The sequence below is a fragment of the Thamnophis sirtalis genome, unplaced genomic scaffold (assembly GCF_051295495.1).
Source record: "Thamnophis sirtalis isolate CommonGarterSnake01/CBP01778 unplaced genomic scaffold, rThaSir2_p1.2 scaffold_12, whole genome shotgun sequence".
Classification (NCBI taxonomy): Eukaryota; Metazoa; Chordata; class Lepidosauria; order Squamata; family Natricidae; genus Thamnophis; species Thamnophis sirtalis.
The window spans coordinates 53,822,965-53,837,912 of NW_028261392.1; the positions used below are offsets into that span (position 1 = coordinate 53,822,965).

Consider the following 14,948-nt stretch of genomic DNA (forward strand, 5'->3'; position numbering starts at 1 on the left):
CATTCTGTATAGATAGCAAATTACCAATTCCTTTTAACCTCAACAAGAGCTCAAACTTAAATATAGTATATTGACAAGCATTAAAGAAGCACTTGACAAATACCCAACTGGTAGCTATAATGATAATTTTGTAGGGGGAATTTTTATAAACAAATCTTGGCTGAAAAAGGAAATTTAAAAAATATGTAACTTTTTATAACCACGTTATTGAGCCATACCATCCAATGCCAATAAAGGGATTCCATAGGCTTCCATTTCAAAAATGCTTCTAGACGGGAGCAATCAGATTCCACAAAACGCAGCAACTGTAGAAATGAAGAACAAACTATATTTAATTATTGCAATATAATAGAAAGTAATATGGTTTCTATAAGGTAATAGGCATGTCTAGCAGTGCAAGCTTTTAGGTGAGCAACATACCTCCAACTGATTTGTAGACAAAACAATTCTACATGTATTGTAAAACTACAGCCAACCTACAACTAAAAATAAATTTCCTGACAGTGAGAACAATTAATCAATGGAATGGCTTGTCTCCAGAAGTTGTGGATGCTCCCATCACTGGAGGTTTTAAAAAGAGATTGGACAGCCATTTGTCTAGAATGTTATCGGTCTTCTGCTTGGGTAGAGGACCTCCAAGTTCCCTGCCAAATGTTATATTGTTACTGAATTTTCAGCTGTTATTTCTAGTGGTCTCTGTCATGATGGGCTTGTAACCTGATAACATACCTCAGAAAGTGCAGACATCTCCAGACTGACTACTAGAATAAATTTAGGGTGTGTCATTTAATGGGGTGAAAAGTAATTTTTGAAATTTTTTTTCAGTAAGGTATTCTAAAAATGTGTGTTTTTACACCTCAAATCTGCTGTTATTTTTGCAATTGCACAATGTTTAGCTTGGTAAATCCGCATCTGATCATATACCCCATAAAAGTCTGCTGTAATCCAAATGCTGTAAACTTTATCTTCCCAAAATTACACCTTTTGCTACAAAAATTAAATGTTTTTTCTGCATGAATCTTATCTAACTAAGCAAAAAAATAATCCAGGCAATCCATAAACTAACATCAGAAAGCAATTATCTGAGTTACAAAAATGTTTAAGCAAGTTTCATCAAGCCCTGCTTTGATTCGTTCTTGCCGCAAGTTTGATTCAACTTGCTTCTTGGCCTCTGATGTGACCCTCACATTTCTCATGTGTATACACTCTGCTTGCTGCCTCTGGGACCTGTTTCACACATCTATTCATTGGGCCGTGACGTCACTGTGGTACTTGCATTGGTTTGTCAATGTAGTCAGTTTGCACATCAAAGGTGGCTCATGTACACCTTCAGACCATTCAAACACCTCCAGCAGAGTGGATGCTCTGGCGTTGATTAAAAACATTTTTCTTGCATGTAAAGAAAATTCTCTCAGTGTATCATCATCTGCAGAAGAGTGCCTGGGTTACCATTTTAGTGAAAGCATACCATGCTGAATGCTGAATGGTTAGCAAACAGCATCTACTACAGTCTTCTTTTGCAGTCTGACTTGCTGCAGCTGGAACAACACATGACGCAGGCCTTCAATCCAGAAATGTTTACTTTGATGCTGAACCAGCAAGGGTAGTACACACCAACAATGTATTCCATTATCATTCTTACGTTTTGGAGAGTTTTGCCTTTAAAGCCACGTATTGAAACCCATATTTGACAAAGTCTATTTGCAGTTGTCAACCAGCGTGAATGGCTTATGGGGCCAATTTCCAGAAGAGCCAGATCTGTGGGAAGGTCTCCTGTCCTTATTGCCTGAGTGATCCTATATCAAGATGTTTGATCAGTGGAGGGATCCTTTACAACACTGTGTCTCAGTGAAATGAGAGACTCACCGATTGAAAATCTGGTGAATGATGGATCAATTATCAATGATAATTAACGGAGACATGATGGAAAAGGTTAGCATAATACCTGCACAAGACAGATATGACTTAGAGTAAGAGTACTGCATCCAGTTTTGGTCAACACACTACAAAAAGATGTTGAGACTCTAGAAAAAGTGCAGAGGAGAGCAAAGAGGATGATTAGGGGACTGAAGACTGGAGACTAAGATGAAGAACAGGTATAGCTAGTCTAGTGAAGAGAAGGACCAGGGGAGACATGATAGCAGTGTTCCAATATTTGAGGGGTTGCCACAGAGAGGAGAGAGTCAAGCTTTTTCAGGTCAGACAAGGAATAATGGATGGAAACTGACCAAGGAGAGAATCAACCTAGAAATAAGGAGGAACTTTCTGACAGTGAGAACAATCAACCAATGGAACAGCTTGCCTTCAGAAGTTGTGAGAGCTTCATCACTTGAAACTTTCAAGAAGAGATTGGACTACCATTTGTCAAAAATGTTTGAGCAGTTGGACTAGATGACCTATAAGGTTCCTTCCAACTCTGTTAATCTGTTAATGTCCTCTATCCCCGTTATTGTTTATACTGATGCTGGAAGTACTGAACAGAAATATTAGAAAGGATAAGGAGATAAGAGGCGTGGAAATAAAAAAAGGAAAAATATAAATTACAGGCATTTGCAGATGACCTGGTTAGAAGATCCACAAGAAACAGGGCTTAAGTTGTTAAAAAGAACAGAAGAGTATAGGGAGGTGGCAGGTCTGAAAATAAACAAAGAAAAATCTAAGATTTTAGTGAAGAATATTACAGAAAAACAAAAAAGAGCTAATGAACAGAGTAGATATCCAGATCACAAATAATATTAAAATATTTAGTGATCCAATTAACAGCAAGATGTGTAACGATTAAGGAAGATAAATATTGTAAGATGATACAACAAATTAGGACCTATCTAGACAAATGGAAAACACCTGGGGTCGGTTGGCCATCTGGCTTGTGACCTGTGTGGCTTGTTGTGAGGGGGGAATGATGGCATGGATGTCTTCTTCCCTACTGTTGAATACTAGCGCGGGAAGTAAGATCTCCCTTTTTGATTGGCTCGCGGGCGGAGCCGGTTTAATCCCTTCCCCGATTGGCCGGGTTACTCGACGCCCCATTGGCTCATTGTTCAAACTTGGGGGTATAAATGTTTGGCGCGAACCACGCCACGTTGAATCATAGTTACTCTGCTTGAATAAAGGTTGCTGCTTTACTACCTCCTTGTCGCGTCCTCTTCCTCCGCTCCAAGATGTAAAACTGGCGACGAAGGTGGGATCAGATTCCCGCGACCACAGAGAAGAACAAACCAGCTTGCCTCCGCGTTTGAACTACGTTTTCAGGTCGGGAACGCCGGCAGCGAACACAAAATCTTCTCTGCTTTTCTTCCTTCCCTTCTCTGGCTTTTGCACCATCATGGCAACAGCGCTTCCTCCTTTCGCGCCGTTTGGGTCTGCCGGAGAATCGTGGGACGGCTTCATGGAGCGGTTTGAATGTTATTTAATCGCGTCAAAGAACCGGGCACAGACCGACGAGGAGAAGTGTAGTTTTTTCCTGTCCTGCTGTGAGCCTTCCATGTTTGCTTCTGCGAGAGCCCTGGCCGCTCCGAGGCCAGCCTACAAACTGGGGTGGGACGAGCTGATGTCCAGGTTGAGGGACCATTACGCTCCCTCACCTTCCTTGATAGCACGTCGTTTCATTTTTCGCCGCGGTGTGCAGAAACCTAACGAATCCATCAGCCAGTTTCTAGAGGCATTGCGCACAGTGGCCGCCCAATGTGATTTTGCAGACCCGGAGGAGAACCTCGTGGAGCAGTTTGTATGCGGGGTCCGCGACGTGCAATTGCGCAGCCGTATGTTCCGAAACCACAAAATTACCCTGGTGCAGGCTGTGGAGACCGCGCGAGCGGCAGAACTCTCTGAACAATCCACGGCCGACATGGAACGCCTCCAGCTGAAAACCTCTACGCAAACCGCTGTGGGGCCTTCCAATCAGACGAACCTCGTAGACGACCTCTCCCCCACGGAAGATGAGGAGGAGGAAACCGTCGGACAGATGAGGACGCATCCGAAGCAGAGGCCACACCAGCAACCACCGACGCCCGTTCAGCCAGCCTCAAACGCACCTTGCCGCGGATGCGGCGGCCGTCATAGCCGCGCATCCTGCCCGTTTCGTTCCGCCGTCTGCCGCCGTTGCCGAGGAGAAGGACACCTTGCCAAGGTCTGCCGGGCTCTCATGCCAGCTCTATCGTTTATGCAGCCCAGCAACCAGCGTCAGACACCGCAACGCCACAGACAACCACGTTTAGCGAGGCGAGCTGAGGACTGCCATTCAACCTACCAGCCCCCCAGCGCTGAGTGCGTGGTCTACCGGGCTTCCCACGTCCCTGCCGGCGGTCGTAAAATTAGCACCGACGTTCGTCTTGAAGGTCAGCCTTGCCGAATGGAGGTGGACTCTGGGTCTTCCCGTTCCCTTCTATCTTGGGCTTTGTTTTCCCGTCTTTGCCCCAGGGTTCCTCAGAGTAAATTGCGCCCTGCTGGGGTCTCCCTCCTAGATTACCAGGGAAATGGGATTCCCACGGCAGGAATATTCCACATTCGGGTGGAATATGGAGATTTTAAGGGGAAACTCCCAGTTTTAATTGTTAGGAATAACCTGCCCGCTCTTCTTGGGTTAGATTGGTTTCCCGCTTTGGGCCTCACCATAGAAGGGGTGCACAGGGTAGTCCCCCGTACCGTAGATAGCGTTTTAGATGAGTTCGCAGATGTGTTCGATGGGAAATTGGGCTGTTACAAGGGCACCCCCATTTCCCTTTGCCTCGATCCCCAGGTCGCGCCTATTAGGCTGAAGGCGCGTAGGGTCCCTTTTGCATTGAGAGCAAAGGTAGACGCTGAATTGGATAAGCTTCTAGAGCAGGGGGTAATAGAGCCCGTAGATCACGCCCGTTGGGAAACTCCCATAGTTCTCCCGGTCAAACCCGACGGATCGGTGAGGATATGTGCCGACTATAAGTCGACCATCAACTTGGCCCTGCAGGCAAATCCATATCCTGTTCCTGTAGTGCAACATCTACTCCATTCTTTAGGGCAAGGCCGCATTTTCGCCAAGCTAGATATGGCACAGGCCTATCAGCAGCTTCCCGTAGACGACGATGCGGCTACAGCCCAGACTATTGTCACCCACCGCGGGGCTTTCCGTTGCCGCCGCCTCCAATTTGGCGTCTCGGTCGCCCCGGGGATTTTTCAGAGCCTTATGGAGCGGTTGCTCCATGGGCTCCCAGGCGTCATTCCTTATTTTGACGACGTCCTGGTTGCAGCCCCTAGTCACTCGGAACTCCTAAAAATATTGCGGGAGGTCCTTACACGTTTTAGGGAGGCCGGATTGAAGCTAAAGCGCAGTAAATGCGAAATTGCTGTTCCCCAAGTAGAGTTTTTGGGATTTCTCATCGACGCACAGGGCATCCACCCCACTCCCTCGAAAGTTGCGGCCATAAAAAACGCTCCTGCACCCACCTCTAGGGCGGAATTGCAGGCGTTCCTGGGGCTTTTAAATTTTTACGCCCCTTTTATTCCCCACAAGGCGTCGTTAGCTGAACCGTTACACCGACTGCTTGACCGGTCAGCGGCCTGGAAATGGGGTAGCCGTGAAGCGCAGGCGTTCGCGGCTATAAAGGATGTTTTAACCTCGTCAGCAGTCTTAATTCAATATAGCGACAGGATGCCCCTAGTTTTAACGTGTGACGCCTCTCCCTATGGCATAGGGGCGGTTCTGAGCCATGTTCTCCCGAACGGCTCAGAGGCCCCCATAGCCTTTTACTCCCGGACGCTTTCTTCAACGGAGCGAAATTATAGTCAAATTGATAAAGAAGCCCTAGCTGCAGTGTCCGGCATTAAGCGATTCCATGACTACCTTTACGGTAGGAATTTCACCCTTGTCACGGATCACAAGCCGCTCCTAGGCCTATTGGCAGGCGATAAGCCAACCCCCCCCATTTTGTCTCCCCGCATGACACGTTGGACCGAGTTTTTAGCGGCGTATTCATATACGCTGTTATATCGTCCGGGTAAGCAACTAGGGCACGCAGACGCCCTGAGTCGTTGTCCCTTGCCACAGACGGACACAGCCCACGTGCCCTCTCTCTCCATTTTGTCTATTGCTGAATCCGACCTCCCCGTTTCAGCTGCGGATGTTGCAGCTTGTACAAAGGCTGACCCCGTTTTATCCCAAGTAGTTCTATGGGTGTTGAGGGGGTGGCCCGTAGAAAAGATTGCGGAAGAATTCCGACCATTTAAGGCACGACAAGCTGAACTTGCCCTTCACGGGGGTTGCCTTGTTTGGGGGGATAGGGTAGTGATCCCCACAGCCCTGCGGGCACGAATCCTGCCTGCACTCCATAAAAACCACCCAGGCATAGCGCGAATGAAAGCGTTAGCCCGCAGCTATGTGTGGTGGCCCTTGTTAGATTCCGAAATCGCAGATTATGTAGGTCGATGTAGAATATGCCAAAATTCTAGGCCGAATCCCCCCACAGCCGCCCCTCGTGAGTGGGAAATCCCTAGAGGCCCATGGTCTCGTTTACACATTGATTTCGCCGGTCCCTTCCACGGCCGGAACTTTATGATAGTGGTAGATGCTTACTCTAAGTGGGTGGAGTTGGTACTCATGACCTCCACTACAGCAGAGAGTACCGTGAGGGCTCTTCGTAAGATGTTCGCCACACATGGGCTACCGGATGTGATAGTTTCAGACAACGGGCCCCAGTTTACCTCCACTATGTTCCAAGAATTCCTGGCCGGACAAGGGATTAGACACGCGGCCACAGCCCCGTATCATCCAGCTAGTAACGGTAGGGCGGAGCGCGCAGTTCGCTCAGCTAAAGAAGCCTTGGGTCGCATGGACCAGGGGGATTGGCAGGAGAGAGTGGCGGCCTATCTCTTGAGCCAGCACTCTACACCCTGTCCAACGACGAATAAAAGTCCTGCGGAGCTCTTGATGGGTAGGAGATTGCGAATCCCCCTAGATAGGCTCCATCCACTTTACGCAGGGGATTTACCGAGCAACTTGGGGGCCCTTCCTTCCCATACGTTTAAATTAGGGGATCCCGTATGGGCTCGTTCCTTTTCTGGGGATCCACGGTGGGTCCCCGCAACCATCACAGCTTTGACTGGCCCCTGTTCCTTCAGGGCCGGCTTGGCCGACGGAACGCAATGGAGGCGCCACCTGGACCAGTTAAGGCGACGCCTCCCCGCGGAAACAGACGGTCCGAGCCCCTCAGACATTCGCCCTCAGCATGAGCTACCCTCGATGACTTTATCCCCAACGGACTGCCCCTCCTCGGGGAACGGGGGACAAGCCGATACGAACTTTTCGGATAGACGCGCCTCATTTGGCTATTCTTGTCCTCGAAGCTTTTGTCGAGACTTTGAACCTATGTCCCAACCAGATTGCACGGGTCAATCGTCGGACATTCCTGCTGTCACGGACACACCATCCCTCGGGGTTGCGTCGCAGAACCACCGTTCCGCTATAGACATGTCTCCACCGGCGATTCCCCCCCCGACGACAACCGCCGGGGAACTGCGAAGGTCGGGACGAGAGCGTCGTCGTCCCACCTATCTACAGGACTATGTTTGCCCTTCTTGAGGGTGCTTAACTAGGGGGGGAGGGGTGTTGAATACTAGCGCGGGAAGTAAGATCTCCCTTTTTGATTGGCTCGCGGGCGGAGCCGGTTTAATCCCTTCCCCGATTGGCCGGGTTACTCGACGCCCCATTGGCTCATTGTTCAAACTTGGGGGTATAAATGTTTGGCGCGAACCACGCCACGTTGAATCATAGTTACTCTGCTTGAATAAAGGTTGCTGCTTTACTACCTCCTTGTCGCGTCCTCTTCCTCCGCTCCAAGATGTAAAACCTACAGCTATCAAATTGCAGTTTTCTCAAGCAGATTTTTCTTCGCTGGGTTGTACACCGTCCTTTTTCTCCTTAAACAGCACAGGGGCCATCACTCTGGACTTTGCCGGCTGGATAAATACTCCTGCCAGATTGGCATCGATGCATTTCCTTAGTTCTTTCATTTCTTTTGGCGTCATGGAGTACATCTTTGGCTTAGGCAGCTTAGCCCCCAATACGAATTCGATTGAGGAAATAGGCTAGCCACCCTGGTGTCCCATCAAAGATCATTCTAAATCATGGAGGAAGAGGGGCTGGCAGGGCCGGTTGCTGAGCCGGCACGGGCTGCTGAGTTGACACGGGCTCTTGGGCTGTTATTGGCGGTGGGGCAGCGACTGGTGGTGGGAGTTACACTGGTTGCTGGACAGGCACTTTTGGCAGGGTCAGACCTGTGGCTGGACCAGCACTGGCTGCTGGACCGGTATCTATGGGGGGACCATGGCGGGTGGCTGGAATTGCACTAGTTGCTGGATTGGTATGGGCTGCAGAATTGGAGTGGGTGTCCATTAGTACTGCACCCATCCCTGGCCGGGGTAAATTATAAGACCAGGTCTTATTTTCAGGAAAATACGGGTAGGATGTAGCTGAAGCTTGGAAATTCTGCAGAAAGCAGGTTTCTCTGAATTACTAATATACCATTAGACTATAGAAAGTGGATTACCTGCTTATATCTTTCTGCTTGTCTTCCAACATCAACTTCTATGACTGAGAAATGGTCAATAACAGGATCAATATGAGAACCTATTGTGTAGGAATGTACCTGGTAGAGAAACATATGGTTAGAAACAGGGTACAAGATGTATCTAAAACTACACATGTAAATGTATTGTCTATAAAAGCAACTATGTAACACATTGTTGCTTGTAAAGGTAATGCACTTAAATGTGTAGTTTTAGGTATTAGATTACAGGCAGTCCTTGAATTAACCACCACAATTGGAACTGGAATTTCAATCCTGAGTCATGGCATCACACGACTGGACTAGATTTTATGTGTTTTAGGATGATTGTTAAGTGACTCACTGAAATCATTAAGCAAACAACATGGTAGTATGAAACCATTTTATCCAAAGGGCATTTTTGCTTGAAAATCTTCATAAAGAAACCAAATCCCAAGGCTATTAGGCAAGACAACTTCCTGCATGCTTCCTACCACCAAATCAGTGGAGAAGTTGGCAGGAAGTTCCAAATGGCTCGAAACCAGGACAGCAGGCAGGAAAATGGTTGTTGCCTGTTGGTGGTTAGAATTAGCGTTTCATAGAGCTACAGTACATGAAATAAAACTAGCATACTTCAGTAGGCCAGACAGATATCATGCTGCCTATAAATAAAAATTCAAAAACAATGTATTCTAATTCTCAGTTAAAAAAAAAGCAGTAAGTGGGAAAAGGTTTACCACACAAACCAAAAGTTCCTTTCAATGTTTGTCCCATGTATCTTTGCTTGGAAAGTTTAATTGCTTACACTAATAACAATTTTCTGTCTCAGAAGGCGAAGTGATACTAATAGACATTTTGTCCACCATTTTGCTCCATTTTGTACCTCTCGCTGAAAATCAATTGTGAAACATTAAGTTGGAGCTCTACTGATCCTTACCATATACAGGTGAAACTCGAAAAATTAGAATATCATGCAAAAGTCCATTTATTTCAGTAATGCAACTTAAAAGGTGAAACTAATATATGAGATAGACTCATTACATGCAAAGCAAGATAGTTCAAGCTGTGATTTGTCATAATTGTGATTATTATGGCGTACAGCTCATCAAAACCCCAAATCCACAATCTCAGAAAATTAGAATATTGTGAAAAGGTGCCATATTCTAGGCTCAAAGTGTCCCACTCTAAGCAGCTGATTAAGCTATAACACCTGCAAAGGGTTCCTGAGCCTTTAAATGGTCTCTCAGTCTGGTTCAGTAGGAATCACAAACATGGGAAAGACTGCTGACCTGACAGTTGTGCAGAAAACCATCATTGACACCCTCCATAAGGAGGGAAAGCCTCAAAAGGTAATTGCAAAAGAAGTTGGATGTTCCCAAAGTTCTGTATCAAAGCACATTAATAGAAAGTTATGTGGAAGGGAAAAGTGTGGAAGAAAAAGATGCACAAGCAGCAGGGATGACTGCAGCCTGGAGAGGATTGTTAGGAAAAGGCCATTCAAAAGTGTTGGGAACTTTCACAAGGAGTGGACTGAGGCTGGAATCAGTGCATCAAGAGCCACCACACACAGACAGATCCTGGACATGGGCTTCAAATGTTGTATTCTTCTTGTCATGCCGCTCCTGAACAACAAACGTCAGAAGCGTCTTATCTGGGCTAAAGAAAAACAGACCTGGTCTGTTGCTCAGTGGTCCAAAGTCCTCTTCTCTGATAAGAGCAACTTTTGCATTTCATTTGGAAACCAAGGACCCAAAATATGGAGGAAGAATGGAGAGGCACACAATGCAAGATGCTTGAAGTCCAGTGTGAAGTTTCCACAGTCTGTGTTGATTTGGGGAGCCATGTCATCTGCTGGTGTTGGTCCACTGTGCTTCATTAAGACCAGGGTCAACTCAGCCGTCTACCAGGAGATTTTGGAGCACTTCATGCTTCCTTCCACAGACGAGCTTTATGGGGATACTGACACTTGCCCACATTGCCAAAAGCACCAAAACCTGGTTCAATGACTGTGGGATTACTGTGCTTGATTGGCCAGCAAACTCGCCTGACCTGAATCCCAAAGAGAATCTATGGGGCATTGCCAAGAGAAAGATGAGAGACATGAGACCGAACAATGCAGAAGAGCTGAAGGCCGCTATTGAAGCATCCTGGTCTTCCATAACACCTCAGCAGTGCCACAGGCTGATAGCTTTCATGCCACGCCGCATTGAGGCAGTAATTGCTGCAAAAGGGGCCCAAACCAAGTACTGAGTACATATGCATGCTTATACTTTTCAGAGGTCCGATATTGTTCTATGCACAATCCTTGTTTTATTGATTGCATGTAATATTCTTATTTTCTGAGATGGTGGATTTGGGGTTTTGATGAGCTGTACGCCATAATCATCACAATTATGACAAATCACAGCTTGAACTATCTTGCTTTGCATGTAATGAGTCTATCTCATATATTAGTTTTGCCTTTTAAGTTGCATTACTGAAATAAATGAACTTTTGCACGATATTCTAATTTTTCGAGTTTCACCTGTATAATTTGTATTACCTTGAAGATCTATAAATAAGCCTACTATGGTCTCTTGCAGCAGAAGTCTAAATTTCAATTTTAGCTTGGCTGCAAACTAACTCCCAGTTCAGCTCAATGGCTAAACTATGAACTAAAACCTGGAACTATGGTATGAGTGGGAGGTAATATCCAAGCTGGAGCCTCTTCAGAACTCACAATGTCAAACCACAATTAACTGTTATATCAGAATAAACTGAATATGAATCTACAGTGGTTTCAGGCTTATGAACTTTCCATTCAGTTTTAGTACCTATTAACCTTGGAACAAGAAAATAAAAAAATATCATCACCATGTAAAGAAAACATATCCATTCTTCTTGCTACATACATTGGCTAAAAAAAATTAGATAAAGACACAATCTTAAGCCCTATTTTGTTTTTAAACCACTTCTGGAACTTATAGAATCAAGACCAGAGAAGGATAATGCCACAAAATATAAACAGCTGCAGCCCAAGTTCTACTTACCTTATGGAGTAACTTGCATTGCTCTTCCTGGTCAGAGTGGTAACTCCGCCACTGGAGTTTCAGGCGGCCATTCAACCACTGAAGGTATTGGACATCTTTTTGGCCTTTAACGTGAGGTTTTGAAAAAAGGCTTTTCCCATCTTGTGGATATTTTAGAGGAGGATTGCACTAAGAAGGAAAATAATAACAAAATCTCTGAAAATGATTTTTGCTCTGTACCAACTTAGTTTTTCACAGTATTCAAGGTTTATTACATGAGCTTAGAGAGTATTTCTGTAGATGTTTAGTATTTGTTGTTGCCTAGAAATTTTAGCAGAATTTCTAAAGATGCTATTGATAAGAGAAATGTCTCATTACTCACGAGTCTGATGAAATGTATTCCTCTAGGAATAGTAATATAAGTAGAGCTCTCTTTTTATTATTCTCTTTCTTCCTTGATTGTATTCTATCTCTATATCATAACTTGAAAGGAAGTTCTCATAAACAGAATTTTTCCCTTTTCTGCTCTGGGTTATCACATTCAAGCAGCAACATACATAGTTTCATAAAAAGGCATCAAAGATTCTCCCAAAATATATATATTAAAGATAGCAAATTCAAGAAATATTAAGTATGTTAAAATAAATGAAGCTCTCCAGAAGTGAAAAACAATTATCTATCTAAATTTCCTGAATATTTCATGAAAGATACCTGCAAAAAAGATTGATATAGGGAATGTAACTGAGAGCCTAAACACTGAGATTCATTATCTAAAATGGCTGAAAGACACCAAGCTTAACTGCTCCTGACATATTCAAATATTCTAGCCTTTGAAAATGTGCCACTTTGATCAACATCCCCTTATCAACAGCGCTAATGTTTTATTCTATCCAATACAGTGGAATATTGGAAAGAAATTGTGTAAAGTGTAAAGTGATTTGTGACTGTACCATCAGGTTAAGTATCCAAACATTGAACAGAACCAAATGTTGTATGGCGGAGAAAAAAAATCTTGTAATTCGTCATAGAAAGAGGAAATTGCTCTTCTCTCCTTCTAGGCTTTATGCCTGGCAGCTTTAGGATTGGGTTGGCTTATGTAGGCACTATGCAGACCAGATTTTTGTCCTTAAAGAGATCTGTATTAAATGCATGAATGTGAGAAAGCAAATTTATGATATATTTTTTTATTCAAAGAAAGTATGTTAAAGTAAACAGCTTTGAATTGTAAAATGTTTGGAGTAGAATTCAAAATTAGTTGCTGAATGCAGTAACAGCAGTGCGCAATAAATCTAAACCATACCTGAGAATAAATGAAAAGGTTGGCAAATGTTTCATATTAGCAGGAGTAGGAGAAGGATTAAGATGGTGCATTGGGTGTTTTAATATAAAAGTAAAGGTAAAAGTTCCCCTCGCACATATGTGCTAGTCCTTCCCGACTCTAGGAGGCGGTGCTCTTTTCCGTTTGAAAGCTGAAGAGCCAGCACTGTCTGAAGATGTCTCTGTGGTCATGTGGCTAACATGACTAAACGCCAAAGGCGCACAAAATGCTGTTACCTTCCAACCAAAGGTAGTCCCTATTTTTCTACTTGCATTTTTTACGTGCTTTCAAATTGCTAGGTTGGCAGAAGCTGGGACAAGTAAGGGGAGCTCACTCCATTACGTGGCACTAGGGATTTGAACTGTTGAACTGCTGACCTTTTGATCGACAAGCTCAGTGTCTTAGCCATTGAGCCACCCCATCCCTTTAGTTTTAATATATACCTTTTCATTTACTTTATATATTCATTCCATATACGCTATATACATGGAATGCTTGTGCTGATATAGAGTTGTGATGCTTGATACATGAATGTATATAAATGTATAAGAAGCTAGCAAAGAAGCTGTGAACTCATACGTAAATTATTATATTATATTATATTATATTATATTATATTATATTATACTATACTATATTATATTTCTAAATTAGTCTTATTAGAAATCAGGACAAATATTAAGTTTGCATGGATAAACTAGTAATAAGTTTATAAGTAACTAGCTGAATACCCATTATCCGCTACAAAACTATGTGATCGGGTGTGATAAATCGACACTTACGGCTTTAAAATTAGTGAGTAGTTACCATCAGCCTCTCCTCTTCCCTTCTCCCCCTCAGCCTTGCCCCACAGAATCCTCCCCTATCCTATCCCTTTCTCTCTTCCTCAGGTTTGCTCCACAGAAACCTCCCATATCCTATCCCATTCTCTCCCTCAGCCTTGCCCCACAGAAACCTCTCTCTTACCACCTTCTTTTCCTCAGGCTCCTCTCCAAACTCCCAGCCAGCAGGCCAGATGAGTCACGGGTTAGCCACGCTCATGTCCAAGTTTTCAGGTTGGGAGGGAGAGTAGAACATCTAACTCCTTCGCATCAGAGCATGTTAATAATAAGAAATGCTAATGGTCTGATGGTCATTTCAAAAAATCCTTTCTAAGCGAGCACCTAGAAGCCAAGAGGATCATACGTGCCACATTTCACGTTTGTAAGCTTTACGATTCTGGAGATTTCATGATCCAGTGTGAGTGGTTTTCGCTTTTATATATAGAGATTATGTGTAAGTGGCCACTAATCCTGGATATCAAATCATAGTAAATATACTACTATATCTCAATTCCAAAGTCCAGATTTTGAAATCAAATCTGAGTAGTCCTGTGCTACAAAGGTTTCTATTTTTGGTCTCACTCAATATTTTATGTATATTTCACAGCTGTTAAATCCCAAGATAAAACCTTATTGCTTAGCCAGCTCAAAAAATAAAAAGCAGTGCTTTAATTATGCAGAAATAGATGAACAGTTAATGTATTTGGTATCACAATATTTAAGGCTTCTTTTCGGGGAAGAGAGAGAGAGAAATGAGGGGAAATTTGAAATTCTGTAACTAGAAACATTATTTTATTAAATATAGCACAGATATGCATAATTCTATTACTTAATAAAAGTATGTTTTGGCTACTGAAAACAATTATATATTCACTGATTGCACTTATTTTGAAAATAAGGAATACCCGTTTTTCCTGGGGAAGCAGGAAGGCAAAAAGGTAATGTTGAAAATAGAAAAATCAATCGAACCTGATAAAACAGGCAAACTCCTGTTTTAATGGAGATACAACCATTCATTTTGCTGCCATGATTGTACTGTGAATTTATACTCAGTTTGCAGTCAATTATTATTCCTATATATCACAGGTGTCAAATTCACGGAGTCACGTTTGCCATCACATGATTTATCATTTTTGCCTTTGTGGAACAAGGGTGGGCGTGACCTGAGCGTGATTCATCCAGCCAGCAGCCACCAGTTTGACACCCCTGATAGGTAGGTAGGTTGGTAGGTAAGTAGACAGACAGACACAGACAGACAGACATTCATAGTATTGTTATTAAATTG

At 44.0% G+C, this 14,948-nt stretch overlaps 1 protein-coding gene across 2 annotated transcripts in view; it reads right to left on the minus strand.

The window, feature by feature from the left end:
- The window catches only part of TEDC1 (tubulin epsilon and delta complex 1), a 69,306-nt gene that overhangs the window by 48,846 nt on the left and 5,512 nt on the right, over nucleotides 1-14,948 (minus strand). For both annotated transcript variants that reach the window (XM_087726599.1, XM_087726598.1), the window contains exons 4-6: nucleotides 11,546-11,713; nucleotides 8,520-8,618; nucleotides 219-305 (exon numbers count right to left, since the gene is read on the minus strand). In XM_087726599.1, the coding sequence (XP_087582725.1) occupies nucleotides 219-305; nucleotides 8,520-8,618; nucleotides 11,546-11,713 (354 nt within the window). The remainder of the gene's footprint in view (nucleotides 1-218; nucleotides 306-8,519; nucleotides 8,619-11,545; nucleotides 11,714-14,948) is intronic.